This window comes from Lathamus discolor, chromosome 2, assembly GCF_037157495.1.
Source record: "Lathamus discolor isolate bLatDis1 chromosome 2, bLatDis1.hap1, whole genome shotgun sequence".
In the NCBI taxonomy this organism is placed as follows: domain Eukaryota; kingdom Metazoa; phylum Chordata; class Aves; order Psittaciformes; family Psittacidae; genus Lathamus; species Lathamus discolor.
In genome coordinates, this window is record NC_088885.1 from 152,082,269 (window position 1) to 152,096,564 (window position 14,296).

At 46.5% G+C, this 14,296-nt stretch overlaps 1 protein-coding gene across 2 annotated transcripts in view; it reads right to left on the reverse strand.

Moving 5' to 3' along the window:
- KCNQ3 (potassium voltage-gated channel subfamily Q member 3) overlaps positions 1-14,156 on the reverse strand; it is a 201,753-nt gene extending 187,597 nt beyond the window's left edge. For both annotated transcript variants that reach the window (XM_065668970.1, XM_065668969.1), the window contains exon 1: positions 13,496-14,156. In XM_065668970.1, coding sequence (XP_065525042.1) covers positions 13,496-13,836 — 341 coding nt within the window. In that variant the 5' untranslated portion in view covers positions 13,837-14,156. The remainder of the gene's footprint in view (positions 1-13,495) is intronic.
- Positions 14,157-14,296: the final 140 nt, after the last annotated feature.

Consider the following 14,296-nt stretch of genomic DNA (forward strand, 5'->3'; position numbering starts at 1 on the left):
TTCGCTAACACCACCATCACCCCTAGAGCAAAGAGTGATCAGGATCAGTGACTCAGAAGTGTGTGGGTCTGAATCACAGCAACCCTAAGAACTTCTCCTACAGTGATGCTGTTTGTGCAGGTACTCTAACTTTGGGCTGTGCCTAAAGTCATAAACTGGTCCAGCAGGAGCACCTTACCACTCGATGCTGGATTCAATATCAGGGGGCTGTACGACCAAAAAGGAAACACTGATGGTAATGATACACAAGGTGATTCAGAGATAACTCCTGCACCTTGCTCCATACGGACAAAGGAATTCCTATTGAGTCCCTACTCTGAGGGAATTAGAGGCACAGTTTTAACCCTGACATAGGTGGAACTCAGTGTTGAGATCCAGTAAGTCAAAAAAAAAAAAAAAAATAGATAGCAAAGACCAAAATGTAAACGCAGTTATGTCTGGGTAAGAAACAAATTGTCATGTCAGCTCCATCAACCTGCCAACTGAAGTCAGAGTGAACTCTACTGTTGTTGTCACATAAAGTAGAAAGAAAGGCTAAGGGGTCACATGCAAAGCATCAATGAGTGGTGCTGTGCTTCATTAGTGAGGTGATGAATGCCACCAAAGGAAGAAGAAAAGATGGAACTGAGTGAGGAGGGGACATGAAGAAAGAGATGGGAAAGTCAGGAGGAGATGTAAAGCAGAGATAAGTTGCTGGAAACTGAATAATTCTTCTGAATGCGAAAAAATGTGGAAATTTTGAATTACAACAATATCAGTAGTAAGATTGAATAGCCATTGAAAAGGGTTAAATATTTTCAATGAACTCTACTGATTACACCGAAGATTATCCCTAGCATTTCCCAGTGTCAGCACTCCATAGACAATGTTGATGCTAGTGAGCCTTGAGGCAAGCAACTTTCTTTGTGGTTTAATATAAGCATTGTTTCATACACAGAGGGCTGACCTGCCCAGCATCTCAGTACAGATATTACATCTCACTTCTGTCCATATGTATTCAGGATTGAATGAAGTAGGGAGAAAGGAAGACTCCATGACTCTGGGCCTAGAAGTCTGCCCATTATGAGAAATGCACAAAACAACGTATTCCATGAAAGGCAACCAAATCTATCACTCCTCACAATACAGAGTAGTTCATATCTTGGGCATGCACAGATCTTAACTGGATACAGCCCTGAGCAACCTCATTTGACTTTGAAGTTAGCCTTGCTCTGTGGACTGGACTGCAGACCTCTAAAACCTTCCAAACTAAATGGTTTTATGGTTGCAGTTGTCAACTCTCTCCTACAGCTCTAACATCAGACTCGACCTGCACCAAGAAATGGACATAAAGACAGTGCTTTGCTTTCTTACCTTCTCCAGCTGCACCGTATTTGCTAACTAAATAATTGTATTTGTTAATTACATAACTGCATTTATGAGGGAAGAAAAATCCTCCCTCCATTTCGGGGAGCAGAGAGGGAAGGAATGACTCCATGCTTACAATAAAGTCAGCTCCCACTGTGAAAGAAACAAGCCCTGAACACTGTGGCGTGAGTACTGGCAAATATGGGACAGGTTGGTGCTCACTTGCTATATTGCCAGCGGTTCTGCATCTCTCCTATTTACCCCACTCCTTAAGCTGTCTTACCTTACTGGCAGGGCGCGTTTGTTGTTCCAGGGAAGTACCTCACCAGAGGCACAGGACATTGCCCTTGGCACTGGCAGAATATCAGTAAAAAATGAGATTTTGTAGAGGGTCCAGAACAAGCTTATGGTGCAGCAGCCAAATCCAGTTGTTCTGACTCTAATAGATTTACTCTACGTTTGTACTGACATGACTAAAAGAGGTTGCTGGCTCAGTATTTCTGCAAAAACAAGCAAAACACAAACCAGCAGCTGCTAAAGGAATACACCACCACCCAAAAGCGCTTCCTTATGTCAGGGTATTTTCATGCATCCAGATTTTGTGCAGTTCTCTGATGATTTCAGCATTAGGTTCAATTATGCTAATTTACTGATTCAGCTGGTGTATGAAAGTATGCCCTCTAAAACACTGAATGGTGCTTACATATCTATAAAGCTTTATAGAGAAAACTATAGCACAGAAAAAAACAGTCTAAGCCTATGAATGACCCTCACAATCACCCCCCTTCATCGCATGACATTCAAATTGACCTTCAACATTTGCTACAGGCTTCAAAAAGACAGTGTCGGAGCCACTGAAAGTGTTTTCTGGCCCCTAAAATGGCACCTTCTAGAAAGCAATGTTGCCTGTTCATTGGTTTGGGGGGCAATTTGGGGTGATAGAAACAAGAGGAGCAATGCAAACGGGCAGAAATTCAGGAATAGGAAGGTGGAGAACTGTTTCTGGCCAGCTCCCACCAGTTACACCTCTGCCCAGGTAAATCCCAAATGGTCACGAGAAGATGGAGGGAAAACAGTCTATCACAGCTCTTGAGTCTGCAGCTTAGTACAAGAGCTGGTGCAGTCTTGGTTTGAGCATAACCTCAAGATCAACTGCAGCTATGATTATAAATCAAGAGCAAATTTATGGGAGGGCTCAGGGAGATAGACCCCATAGCAAACCAAAGAACAAAGGGAAGGTGGAAAGGCAAAGTTAAGACTCCCAACAACTAAAAGATCTTAAAGCTGTTGCAGTCAGCAGCGTCAGTAGGATGATGAAACTAAGGACATCAACTACACCATCACGTTTTTCTTTGGCATAATGTCAGGGATGACTGTAGTCCTGTCATGGCCTGGGATAATAAGTAACCACATACGTATAGGTCTTGAGGAAAGAGAATTAGAATTTTATGTTTAGCCTAATATTAATAAAAGCCTATGTAATAATGAGTCATATTCCTTTTGCCTTTAAAGGTAGGACTCATCTGTCTGAAAGTGGCTTTTACTGCAGTCACTTACCAAAGATCAGGTCACTTCAGCTCCTGCTATAGACAATGGAGAGTTGCTCAATGGAGCTGAAGCTGTGATTTATCACCATCTAAAGCAGACCCCTACATCTGGCTGGATGAATTGCACCATAAAATCTATTGACTGTATTGACTAAATCTTGACTGACTATAAAGAGAACTTAAATACCTATTGCACACACAGAACCATACATGAACATATCTAAATTTAGTGATGTTAATGTAGCTTTGTGTCCTGCCTCTCAGGTCAGGCAAAAAGTTTCCCATCCCTCAGATATTTTTAGTGTAAATACCTAAATTCAAGTTAGTCACCTGAGGTCTCCTTTGTGGAAAGTGTGAGGCACTGCAAGAGATGATTAATCTCTCCGATTTTAGAATCATCTTTGGAACAAGATTAATTGCACTCCAGAAAGTTCTATTTCCTGTTTTTCTGCAGGAGCTACAAAAGGAGTCCAGACAACTACCTCAGATAAGGCACTAGATAGATAGGTCCCATTGTGACTGTTGAGAGACAGCCTCTCAGCCCCTGAGAAAAAGCAGGGAAATAAAGTTGTTTGAAGTAGTTTAGCACTGAAGAGAGTAATGTATTTGAGAATGTACTATGTGATAACACCATAGTCTGAGAGCAGAAACTGCCACGAGCATGCATCTGCCAGATCTCACCACCCCTGCACAGTGTCATTGCACCCAGAACCTGACAAGGTCATGGAGCAACATCTACAATAAGGAGTGAGACACAATCGGAAGAAATGTCCAAATACCAGCACCAGTGCAACTAGCAATATCTTCTTTAGTGTTTTACACAAATCAGAAGTTTGGGAATGGTCAGAGGGCTCTTCCTTCTGGATTAGTGCCACCAAAAAGGATCATTTTTGTTCTAATATGCCAAAGATGTCGGGGTCAGGTATTTGAACCTCCATAGGAGTTTGATCAGCACAAGGAATGTTGAAAAGGAAAAGGCAGAAGCCTTGGCAAAGTCCCGTGAACACAAAGGCAAGGATGTAGAAGATAAAATGTGTTATTGGACATACACATAGGGTAAAACCTGTATTATTTCAGTGGGGCAGGATTTCTTGGGTCTTTAAGTGAAGGGTCTTACCTCAAAGCAAAGGAGCTTTTTGCATAGACATCGAGGCAGTAAGATCTCACATATAATAATTATGTCTACTGTGGTAACCCAAAGATGCTCAGTCCTGCTGTCTGTCCATGAGGCCAGCTGGCATGACTGGTGGCCATGTCACTGACCTCACTTGCCTCCCAAGCAGGGAGCCACACACAGCCTCCTACTGGGAGCAGTCCCAGGTCTGTGGCAGCACTTGATCCATGCCCAGTCGCTTAGTTGTCTCAGACTAAAACCACAGCGCAGGTCATCCAGAGATGTTTTTGGCCAGCACGTGTCACTGCTTGGGAACATCCCCAGCATGACTTTGCCAATTAGTCTAGACATAGTTAATGACTACTCTTGGCATGAGAAAAGCTGCTGCCGTAGCTGCAGTAGAAGGCTGGTTCTGAGCTGGGGCCCAATGCATCTGGTGCCACTGCGCAGACGGCGTCTGAGGTCAGCTCCGGGAGCCTCAGCTGGTTGCGTGCATTGAAATTCTTCCAGCGTGTCTCACAAGAGCAGCGGTGTTAGCAAAGGTAGAAGAGCAAATTCCAGTTCATGTAATTACCTTCCTAAATTAATTCCCCTGCAATTTCAATCAGCTGCTCTTGACTTTGCCTCCTCAGGGTGTAATCCCTCCTCATAAGCACCCTGATCAGTGCATGGAGAGGCACGAGGGGAGCAAAGATAAGCAGAGCTGATGCTGCACTGCTGAGAGCCTGGTGGGCAGCTCCCCACGGTGCACTTTGGGGATTTCACTATCAGTCCTTCAGCAGCAGTACTTGCTTCTGCTCCATCCCCACTGAAACCAGAAAATTGCAGGCTCTGTACTTGCAGTCAGTGGGAATGCCTTGTAAAGCATCTTCTGGCTTAGGATTGACATCTCTGTTGTTTACCTGATGTTAGGTATAACTGAAACGTAACAGTTCCCATAAAATATATAAGAACTACCACTTGGATGGAACAGGGCATTTAAGCTTTCAGCACTGCTTTAGCTCTCCTCTAGCAGCGGACAGCATTAGGAACACTGAATTATTTTGTTATAGGAGATACACACCATGTCACAGGCATGAAATAACTGAGATGGGAAGATAACAGTTAAATGCTTATTACTGAATTAAATAAACAGAGCCCAACAATCAATTTCGAACAAAAAGGAATGAGGAAATATTTCTGTTTTGACATAGGTGCAATGTCTGATAGCATCTTAGTTCTAGTACTAACCCAGATGACCAGGAGAAACTACATGAAATTAAAAACTGGCTTCAGAGCTATAAATAAAGCCATAACAAATGACATCAAGTTAACCAGGAAGGGGGGAAGTTGTTATTTAGTGAAAGGCTGAATGGATTTTCTTAGTTCTGGTCTTGTGAAGTGCTTCCTTAATGAACTATAAAAAGAATTAAATTGAATGTTAATAAAACGATGAAGTACCAATCTGGAAGGTGATCAAAACACCAGTGGGGACAGAAGAAAATAAATAGGAAAAGCATCTGAGATTTAAAGAAAAAACACCACCGAAGAGCCGACATGACAATCACAGGCTAATATGGATTGGCAAAGGAATGCAGAACGCACGCTGCAGCACAGCTCTCAGCAGCAGCTCTGAAACCAGGGAGGACAAGTGAGATTCAAGTATCCATAAAATGAAATCAAGTCTGTAAAGTTAAAGGAAGCAAAAGACAACAGCCACCACAAACAGGATTAGGATTCCTCCACTGCTGCTGCTAACGGACCTGTAATGCTCTACCACCGTGTACCAGCAAGCTAGAAAAAGCAAAGTAGGAAAGACTTGGGCAATATTAATGCATGTAGGAAAAGGGTGTGAGAGCACATGCCACCACAAGAAACACTGAATGCCTCTCATGTCAGGGTTTCAGCGTCTCTCCAAACTGAGATTTAGCAGTGTTGGAGATAGGCAACTCCAGTTCATGCTTTTTTAAACCTACACAAACGAGCAAAAGGCAGCACCTCTAAGGAAGGCAAGGCATTATCCTGGTGACCATAACCAAAGGTAGCTGTTAAGGTACAAAAGGGATGAAGGCCTGTGGCAGATCCTGTAGAGAACTGTAGCTTAGGAGGATCTCACTAGGCCCAAGCAGAGCAGCAAGCTGGTCGTGCAGAGGAAGATGATGATAGCTAGTGCTGCTTTCCATCAAATCTCAATTATCTCTTGTGCTTTGGATGACCCCATCGTCACCTTGGATAATTTCCTCCTGACATCAGTGGAACCTCTGACTTGCTCCAAATTAAACATGCTCTTAAGCTGTTTGCTCGCTGAAGGTTGCGGAAGGCAGTTTACAGATTTCCAGCCTGGAAATTCTCCCAGAGTGCTCTTTTCTAAAGTAGGTTACCATGAAACTAAATATCCCTGGGCATGCCTCTCTCCCAGAAAATGCTACGCTTCCCACCTATCATCCTAGGACAGAAGGCAGTGCATACTTAATGGTTCTTGTGGACCATACTTCTTGTAAAGCTATTAATATTTAAGTTATCCCATTTAATACAGTATCTGCCAGAAGCAGTAGCAGATGCAATGTCTCCATGGCTCCATTCCTTCTGTAAAGTTCCACTCACAAGAAGGGAATATAGCATTATTAAATACAAGGAGGGAATATAGTACATTAAATACAAGGAGAGAATATAGCATTATTAAATACCAGAATACACATTATCATTCATTTATAACATGCAAGGCTGATCATGGTAGTACCCAACCATCCAGCTGCCTGGCGACATCTAAGGTCACCAATCTATGATGTTTTTAAACAAGATATAATTGATCTTAACACTCACTTGACTGTTTTTTTGTCTGGAAAGTTTCTCACAGCTGTTAAATAAGATCCAAAAGGACTTGGAACTGTTGGAACAAGTCCAGAGGAGGCCACGAGGATGATCAGGGGACTGGAGCACCTCCTGTATGAAGACAGGCTGAGGAAGTTGGGGCTGTTCAGCCTGGAGAAGAGAAGGCTGCGTGAAGACCTCAGAGCAGCCTTCCAGTACCTGAAGGGGGCCTATAGGGATGCTGGGGAGGGACTCTTTGTCAGGGACTGTAGTGACAGGACAAGGGGTAACGGGTTAAAACTTAAACAGGGGAAGTTTAGATTGGATATAAGGAAGAAATTCTTTCCTGTTAGGGTGGTGAGACACTGGAATGGGTTGCCCAGGGAGGTTGTGAGTGCTCCATCCCTGGCGGCGTTCAAGGTCGGGTTGGGCCGAGCCTTGGGTGAGATGGTTTAGTGTGAGGTATCCCTGCCCATGGCAGGGGGGCTGGAACTAGATGATCTTAAGGCCCTCTCCAACCCAAACTATTCTGTGACTCTAAATTACTCAATTTCAGACCTTGTCCTAGAATATTCATGCCATCATCTGACCTTGCACATGCCTCTCAATGCAGGATATGATTTTTTACTGACCACAAAGTACAGATTTGTGCTTTACATGTTCACACAGGTTTGAACATAAATAAATAGGATTTAATCAAGTTATATTTGAAGACAGGGAGTCCCAAAGAAAGAACAGAAAGATGCAAGGGGAGTAGCCTTTGGGATGTGTTTAGGAGTAGGAACCGCCGGGGTTACCTTCATGATCACGTGCACGCACTCAAGCACACAGTAGTATGTCTATAACTGATGATACATCTATGTAAGGGTTTCTAATCCATACTTTTTTAATATGCACAGCCTTTGGTTGCCATTTTTGCCAGTGAGTTTGTTTTGAATGTTTCTATATTCTGCACCAAAATGAGCAAAATGGGTTTGGAAAGTCTCTCCCTGCTAATTCTTAAAACATTTCCCTAAACTCCATCTCAGATTTAAAAACAGAAGTAAAACCCATGTGGCCTCTCCACGCAGAGGTACCCAGACCCTGCTGTGCCCCAAAATGATCTGACAGTTGCTGTAAGAAGCGAAGAGAGGCACAAGGAACGGAGATGGCTTTTAGACCCAATCAGACTCCAGACACCCATCTGCTGTGCTGAATATACTGCAGTAAGTCTTTGCTTTACTGCTGACAGTGCCTCAAGGACCACAGGGGTAGCCCTGAGATGGTGTTGTTCTTCACTACCAAGTTTCTCAACAGAGAAGAAAAACATGATTTCCTGGCTGCTGGAGGAGCTTTGCTGTATCTCTGCTCACCAAAATGATCACATCTGGGGCTGTTCAGTACAATACAAATTATTCCTAGGCTGAGCTGATGCCATTGAGAGCCCAGCTGATGATACCACCGGATGTACCAATGCTTGCTCCCACGTCCACCCTCCCTTGCGCATCACCAGCCACAATGGATCTCAATGACCATCAACATGAGGCTGCATCGCATGGTGCGAGGGGGATTGCGCTTGCAGAGGGGTGTTCAGGAACCCCCATCTCAAGGGGTTGGGGGATATTAAGCCTGTGGTACCAACAGCCCTGTGCCTGCAGCTCCTGAGTGAGCAGCACCAAAATTCGGCAAGTTAGCAGGGTAACCATGGCAACACCGAGCACAGGCTGACCAACCCAACCATGGGTGCCCATGCTGGGAGCGGGTCTCACTGTCAGGACAGATGCCCTAGCAAGGAGATATGAGGCTGTAGGTGAAAACACTCCTATCCCCACCAAAGGGCCTGGTCTGTGATTTCAGAGGTAGTTTGGATGCCTAAACAAGTGCTGGGCACCTCCAAGCTGCTGAATTGATTGTGAAGCTACAACTCAGGATCCCAAGCCACTCACGTTACACAGCCTGTGGCTTGCCCAGGCTCTGCTGCCCTTTCTCATTCCTACCAGCACACCCCAGCAGCCCGTGACCACAGCCTGCTGTGAAGGCTGATCCCATACACTGAGATACAGTCGGATCTCACTAAACCACAGACGAACCCAGGGCAGGCTCCACAAGCCTCGGCAGAGATGCAGCAGCAGAGGTGTGTGGTGAGGTCTCCAATGACTAAGACTTCATTATTTTTTACAAAGTATACTGCAGAATATTTATCCCTGCATTACGATGAATTAGCATAAATAATTAAAACAGAGCTCACATCGGCGAACACATAAGCAAAGGGCACTCACTAATGGACCCGGCTTGCTCTGCTGCTCCTGGGACTCACTTAGAGATAAGTCCATGCCAAAAAGGCCAAGGAAGGATTTGCATTTAACCTTTTTACCCCAAACCTGTTCCTATCTCACCCCAGATGGCTGACACAGGCTGGTGGATCAGCACACCTTATGAAGCATATCCCAAAGGGCAAAGAGGAAAACAACATTAAGTCCCCAGACATTCAACCTGCTCCCAAGTGCCACTGCGATCTCTTCTTCAAACAACCCACCTACGATCAGTCATGCAAGAGGTGCTTCCCAGAAATGCTCACAATCTGATGGATCGCATGACTCTGCCTTCTCTTTTTATTCCAGGTATTAAGCAGTATAGAAAGAAGACTGCATGGCAAATAAGGAAGGGTTTTCAAGCGCTCCCCATGTTTTCCTCCCTCAGGAGCACGTATGCTCTGGTGATCTACACCAGCAGAGAGCAGCCAATATTGCAGACTTTCCCAAAAAAAAAGGACAATTTAATCCCAAGTCTTTTCCTAGCTTTGTTTTTCCCTGAAAGTAAAGACTGCAGTTGTCTCAGAGGATGGTATGAAAATAAGAATATCTCCTAGCTACGTCTCTTTCAGCATCTCTCTTCTTTGAGACTGAAAATTTTCCACAAATTGATGTTCTGCATTTTATTCTCTTTCTGGACTCTCTCCATTATTCACCAATATTTTGTGCTTACAATTAAAAACAAAATGGAAAAACAAAATCGTGCTTGTTTGCAATTCTTCATTCGATTCACTTATGCGTCTGTGCATAAATAAAGCATTTGGATGGCTGGTGGAGGTGAACAGAGCTCGAGTCAGTCTCCCTGGCCAAAATACACATCCCACGAGGCACAGCTGCAGGGGTTTCCTGCAGTATATTGTACAGCACAACATGAAAGGAAATACAGAACAGCATGGGAACAGCAGTTGTACCTGCAAGGAGACGAACTATGGAAAGAGCAGGGTTAGACTGTAGCCTGACCTGCAACCCCCAAGAGTCATTTCCAAGCCAAATACCACAAAGCTGAAACCACATTTTTTTAATTATTTTTAATATTTTTTACTGAAAATGTTGTTTGCCTTTACAGAGGTGAGAATTCTTCATGGGAAAATCAATTTTCTCTTACCAACTACACCATTAAGATATTGCCATATTGCCAAGAGCGAACTCTGGTGTTCTAGCAAAAGAGAACTGCAGGGGTGTTTTGTAGATCTCCTGTCTGGCAAAGCTGTCAGAGAATACGTGTTTTCAGATGGTGAAGGAAACAAAGTCAGCTTCTTTAGGACCAAATTACCTTCCTCTTTGCTATAAGGATAGGCTTGGACATGCTCACTTGTGTAGAACAGGGAAGAACTGCAAGGAAAATATCTGGTGCTGCTTTCCATAAATCACTGCCAGTGAGAGCTGAACACTAAAATTCACATCAGGAATTTGCCCCTTTCTCCCCTTCACCTTTGTCCCTAGGGCTAGGTAGGACCTGATCGTGTTTATGCATCATCATTCAATTATTTCAACAGACTAAATCATTCCAGTAGATCTAACTCCAACTAATCTAAAGAGAGTGTTTACACGGGCACTGCATCAAACCTTATTTATGTGCACGTTGTAACCATGAGATACACAAAGGATCATGACCCCTTTGCAGCTATATGGGCATCACTGTATGATTTAACACGATCCCATCTGCACCACCCTTTTCAAAGTTCTGGCTGGCAAAGCTCTTGCAAAGACCTTTGCAAAGCCCTTTCCTGCCCGAAAACAAGACCCTCAGTGTGTCCTGAAAGTCATAATCCTCTTTCGTCAGCAGCTTCCCACCTCCTGTATCCTGGTATATACACAGCACTGGAGTCCTTTGCATCATCTCTTCATTTAATACCTCTGAATGCTTGGATCTGTAAGGAATTCACCACATCCATCCGTGATCCATCCATCAGCTGTCTATATTCTCTGTGGCTGCTTGCATGAGAGCATCCTTCTTACTCTTAATTTTGGTTGCATGGTATTTATTGCAGAGTTACTCAGAAGACAAAGTGTAACGTCATTAAGATAATGACATTAAGATAAATGGGACTTCTCTTCAAAATTAAACCAGCATCAAATCTGTAGATTATACAGAAAGGCTGGCAAGCTCTCACCTACCCAAGGGAAAGTGTAAACTGTTCTAGTGTGAAAAGAGGCACTCGGGGACTGCTGGGATGGCACTACACAGTGTCACGGCAGCACCTCCAACACGAGAGAGTCCTTTTCAGAAGGAATAAAGCTAAAAGGCAATTCATTTGAAAGCAAGAACAAAGACTCTGGGTATCAGCTTAGGTGCTGCATCCCCACAGCACTGCTCCTGATCCCGAGCAGGTTATCGTTCTCCAGTCGCAGGAACAAGCTCTGGGGCCTGTCAGCCAGATCTCAGCACACTCTTCCATTGCTTTCAGCAGAATTCTTTAGTAGGGTTTGATCCTAGAGCAAGGTGAGAGCCCTCAGCTTTGCCTGAGTTCACCAGAAGCTGAGACTGAACAGAAACACAGAGAGGCCAACAGCAGACTTTGACTGCAAAGCCCCCCTGGACGTCCTGAGAAGATATGGGCTATCTTCTGTGGGCTGATACACCGGGACATGTGCATTTTACTGCTTTCAAGGATAAGGACTCCTAAAGGTGTCTTTTCTTCATTAATGTTGAATTTGGCACTGATTGTCTTAACAAGACTGTTACTAACTTCTGAGAGAGCAGGTCAGACTCACACCCTGGTTTTGCAGCACTGAGTAGTCACCAAAGAGAAGTTGGCCACACAGAGCATCGCGTCCTCTCCTAAGGATGAAACCTTACAAACATACGGAATTTTTTCCCTATTCTATGATCCATGTTGCATAAGGTTCTCCAGGCTAACCACACACCTAGAGAGCTACCTAAAATGAATGGTGCAACTTGGAAATTCTTAGACCACTGCAAATAAATGTGAATCTTTCAGCTCATCTGATCTTCTCTATACTCACCCTCTGTTCTATTGCTTATATCCCATGAGCCTAGGCATGGATTTGACCCAGCTGCTACAGCGAGATGCCAACTGCTCAAGGTGCTAAACCCTCACTTGTACAGCATGTGGGGGGGCTGACCAAGACAAGAAGAGGTGCCCCTCTGCCCAGACATGGATCTCCCCAATAAGAGGCAGCATTATGCAATACTGAGCACAATGAAGAGCAAGCTCCAGACCAAAGAGTCGTCCCATTAAAACACAGCCCAACGCTTTTGCTCCCTGCCTGCTAGCACAAGTTTCCCCCCGGCAAAAGAACTGACAAAGTGTCCGTATTTCCCCAGAAATGAAGCTGGAAAGCAGGCACCCATGTCCCAAGATGAAGAAACAAGTGAGTGATACAGAGCAGAGGTTCAGTAATGAGCGCTGCCTGTCACCGTTCGCCCAGGGCTAAATCCCTGCCAACACCAACAAGGAGCTTGCCTGAAGGTAAAATCACAGCCCTGCATTCAAGGTGTTTATTTGCAAGTGCAAAGACTACACCAACGATCAGGACTCCCCCGGACCCAGCTCCAGGCTCGCAGCCCGTGCAGCCTACAGCACTTTTGTCTGTGGCAAGCCAACCAATTTCAGAAATCACTGCTCAAGTCCTCTCTCACGCTGCGCACCCTACAGCAGCAAAGAAAAGCAGTAACACCGTGATCAGTGCTAATCCCTTGGGTTTTCAAACACAATCCACAACACTAAACCCCACCTTTACTTTAATAGGACTCTGTCAACTCCGTTCCACCCTGCAAGCAGATTTATATTTTCTATGTTCCGCATGAAAACTTAAGGGAACAGAATATTTAGGAACAAAACCCAGTGGTCATTAGCTTGACTTGTCACCTCTGGGCCACCAAAGGAGTTTGTTTCACCTCAGCTCACGTGTGGTCAGTTTAACTCTCTGCTCGGCAGTGCCGCGACGCTCGGGTTTCACCCACCGCAGGGCGATGGTTTACTGGACCAAACCCCGACTCTTTCCATCTGACACTTTATTGCAGGAGCGGATTCCCTCGGGGTTTCTAACAGCGAGTTTAACCGCACGCCGTGCTCCGGGCTGAACTGAAGCCGGCAGCGTTCCCCTCAAGCGCTCCGAGCCTTAAAACTGCTCGGAGCTTGATCTTTCCGGCATCCGTCCCTTTTCTAGGGGCTAAAGCACAGGGGCTCTCCCGTGGTGGTGCACGCACACCAGCGAGGCACCGACTGAAGAGAAGCTGCTCGTTCGGGGAACCCCCGACAGCAAACAAATGAAGGAATGCCGCCGCTCAGCAGCACCCCCATCCTCAGACACCTGCCCCCCCCCCCCCCCCCCCGGGCTGCACCGAGCTCCCCGGAGCGATTTACACCGAGAATGATAAAGCAAAACGGTGCCCCCGGGGCAGCCCCGCTCCGCGCCCCGCAGCGCGCCCGCGTACTCACACGAAGGCGTGATAGAGCAGCGCCCAGCCGCGGGGCCGTTCCAGGGCGTCGTAGATCAAAGTTTGGATGCGGCGATACTTGGCGTGGTTCCGCTTCACCGGGCGGCTCAGGGGGGTCTTCGCCAGCAGCCCCAGCCCCGGCGGGCTCCGCTTGCCGCCCTCCTCCTTCCCGCCGCCCTCCAGCAGCAGCGTCCCGTCGCGGTCCGCACCGGAGCCCAGGGCCAGCGAGCCCTGCTCGGGGTCGCCACCGCCGCCCGCCGCCGCCGCCCGCCGCCCCACCGCCGCCGCCGCCCCGCCGGCAGCGCTACCGCCCGCCGCGCCGCGCCGTGCCTTCAGCCCCATGGTCACCGCCGGGCCCCGGAGGAGAGCTGCAGATCGGCGGCGCAAGCCCCGGCAGCCCCAGGGCCATGATCCGAGCTCCCCGCCCCTCCCCCCAAAAAATGATTTCTTTATGTATTTATATATATACACACACGTATGTATATATATAGAGATAGGGAGGGAGGGGGCGAAAAGAAAAGGTGGGGTGGGGGCTGCGGTCACATCCCCGTCAGGTCATCCTCGCCGGCGGCAGCGGGGAGGCAGGAGCTCGGCGGGCACCTGGGCCGGCGCAAGGCAGGGAAATCATCGCGGAGTTTATTTACCAGCCCGATGCCCGAGCCCCTTCCTTCCCCCCTCCACCCCCCCGCCTCCTCTTCCTCCTCCTCCTCCTCCCAGCTCCTGCCTCCCCCCCCCCCCCCCCCCAAGCCCTCACGTTAGGGAGTGGCCCATTGTATGCAGCCAGCAAATAGCCGGGCTCCCG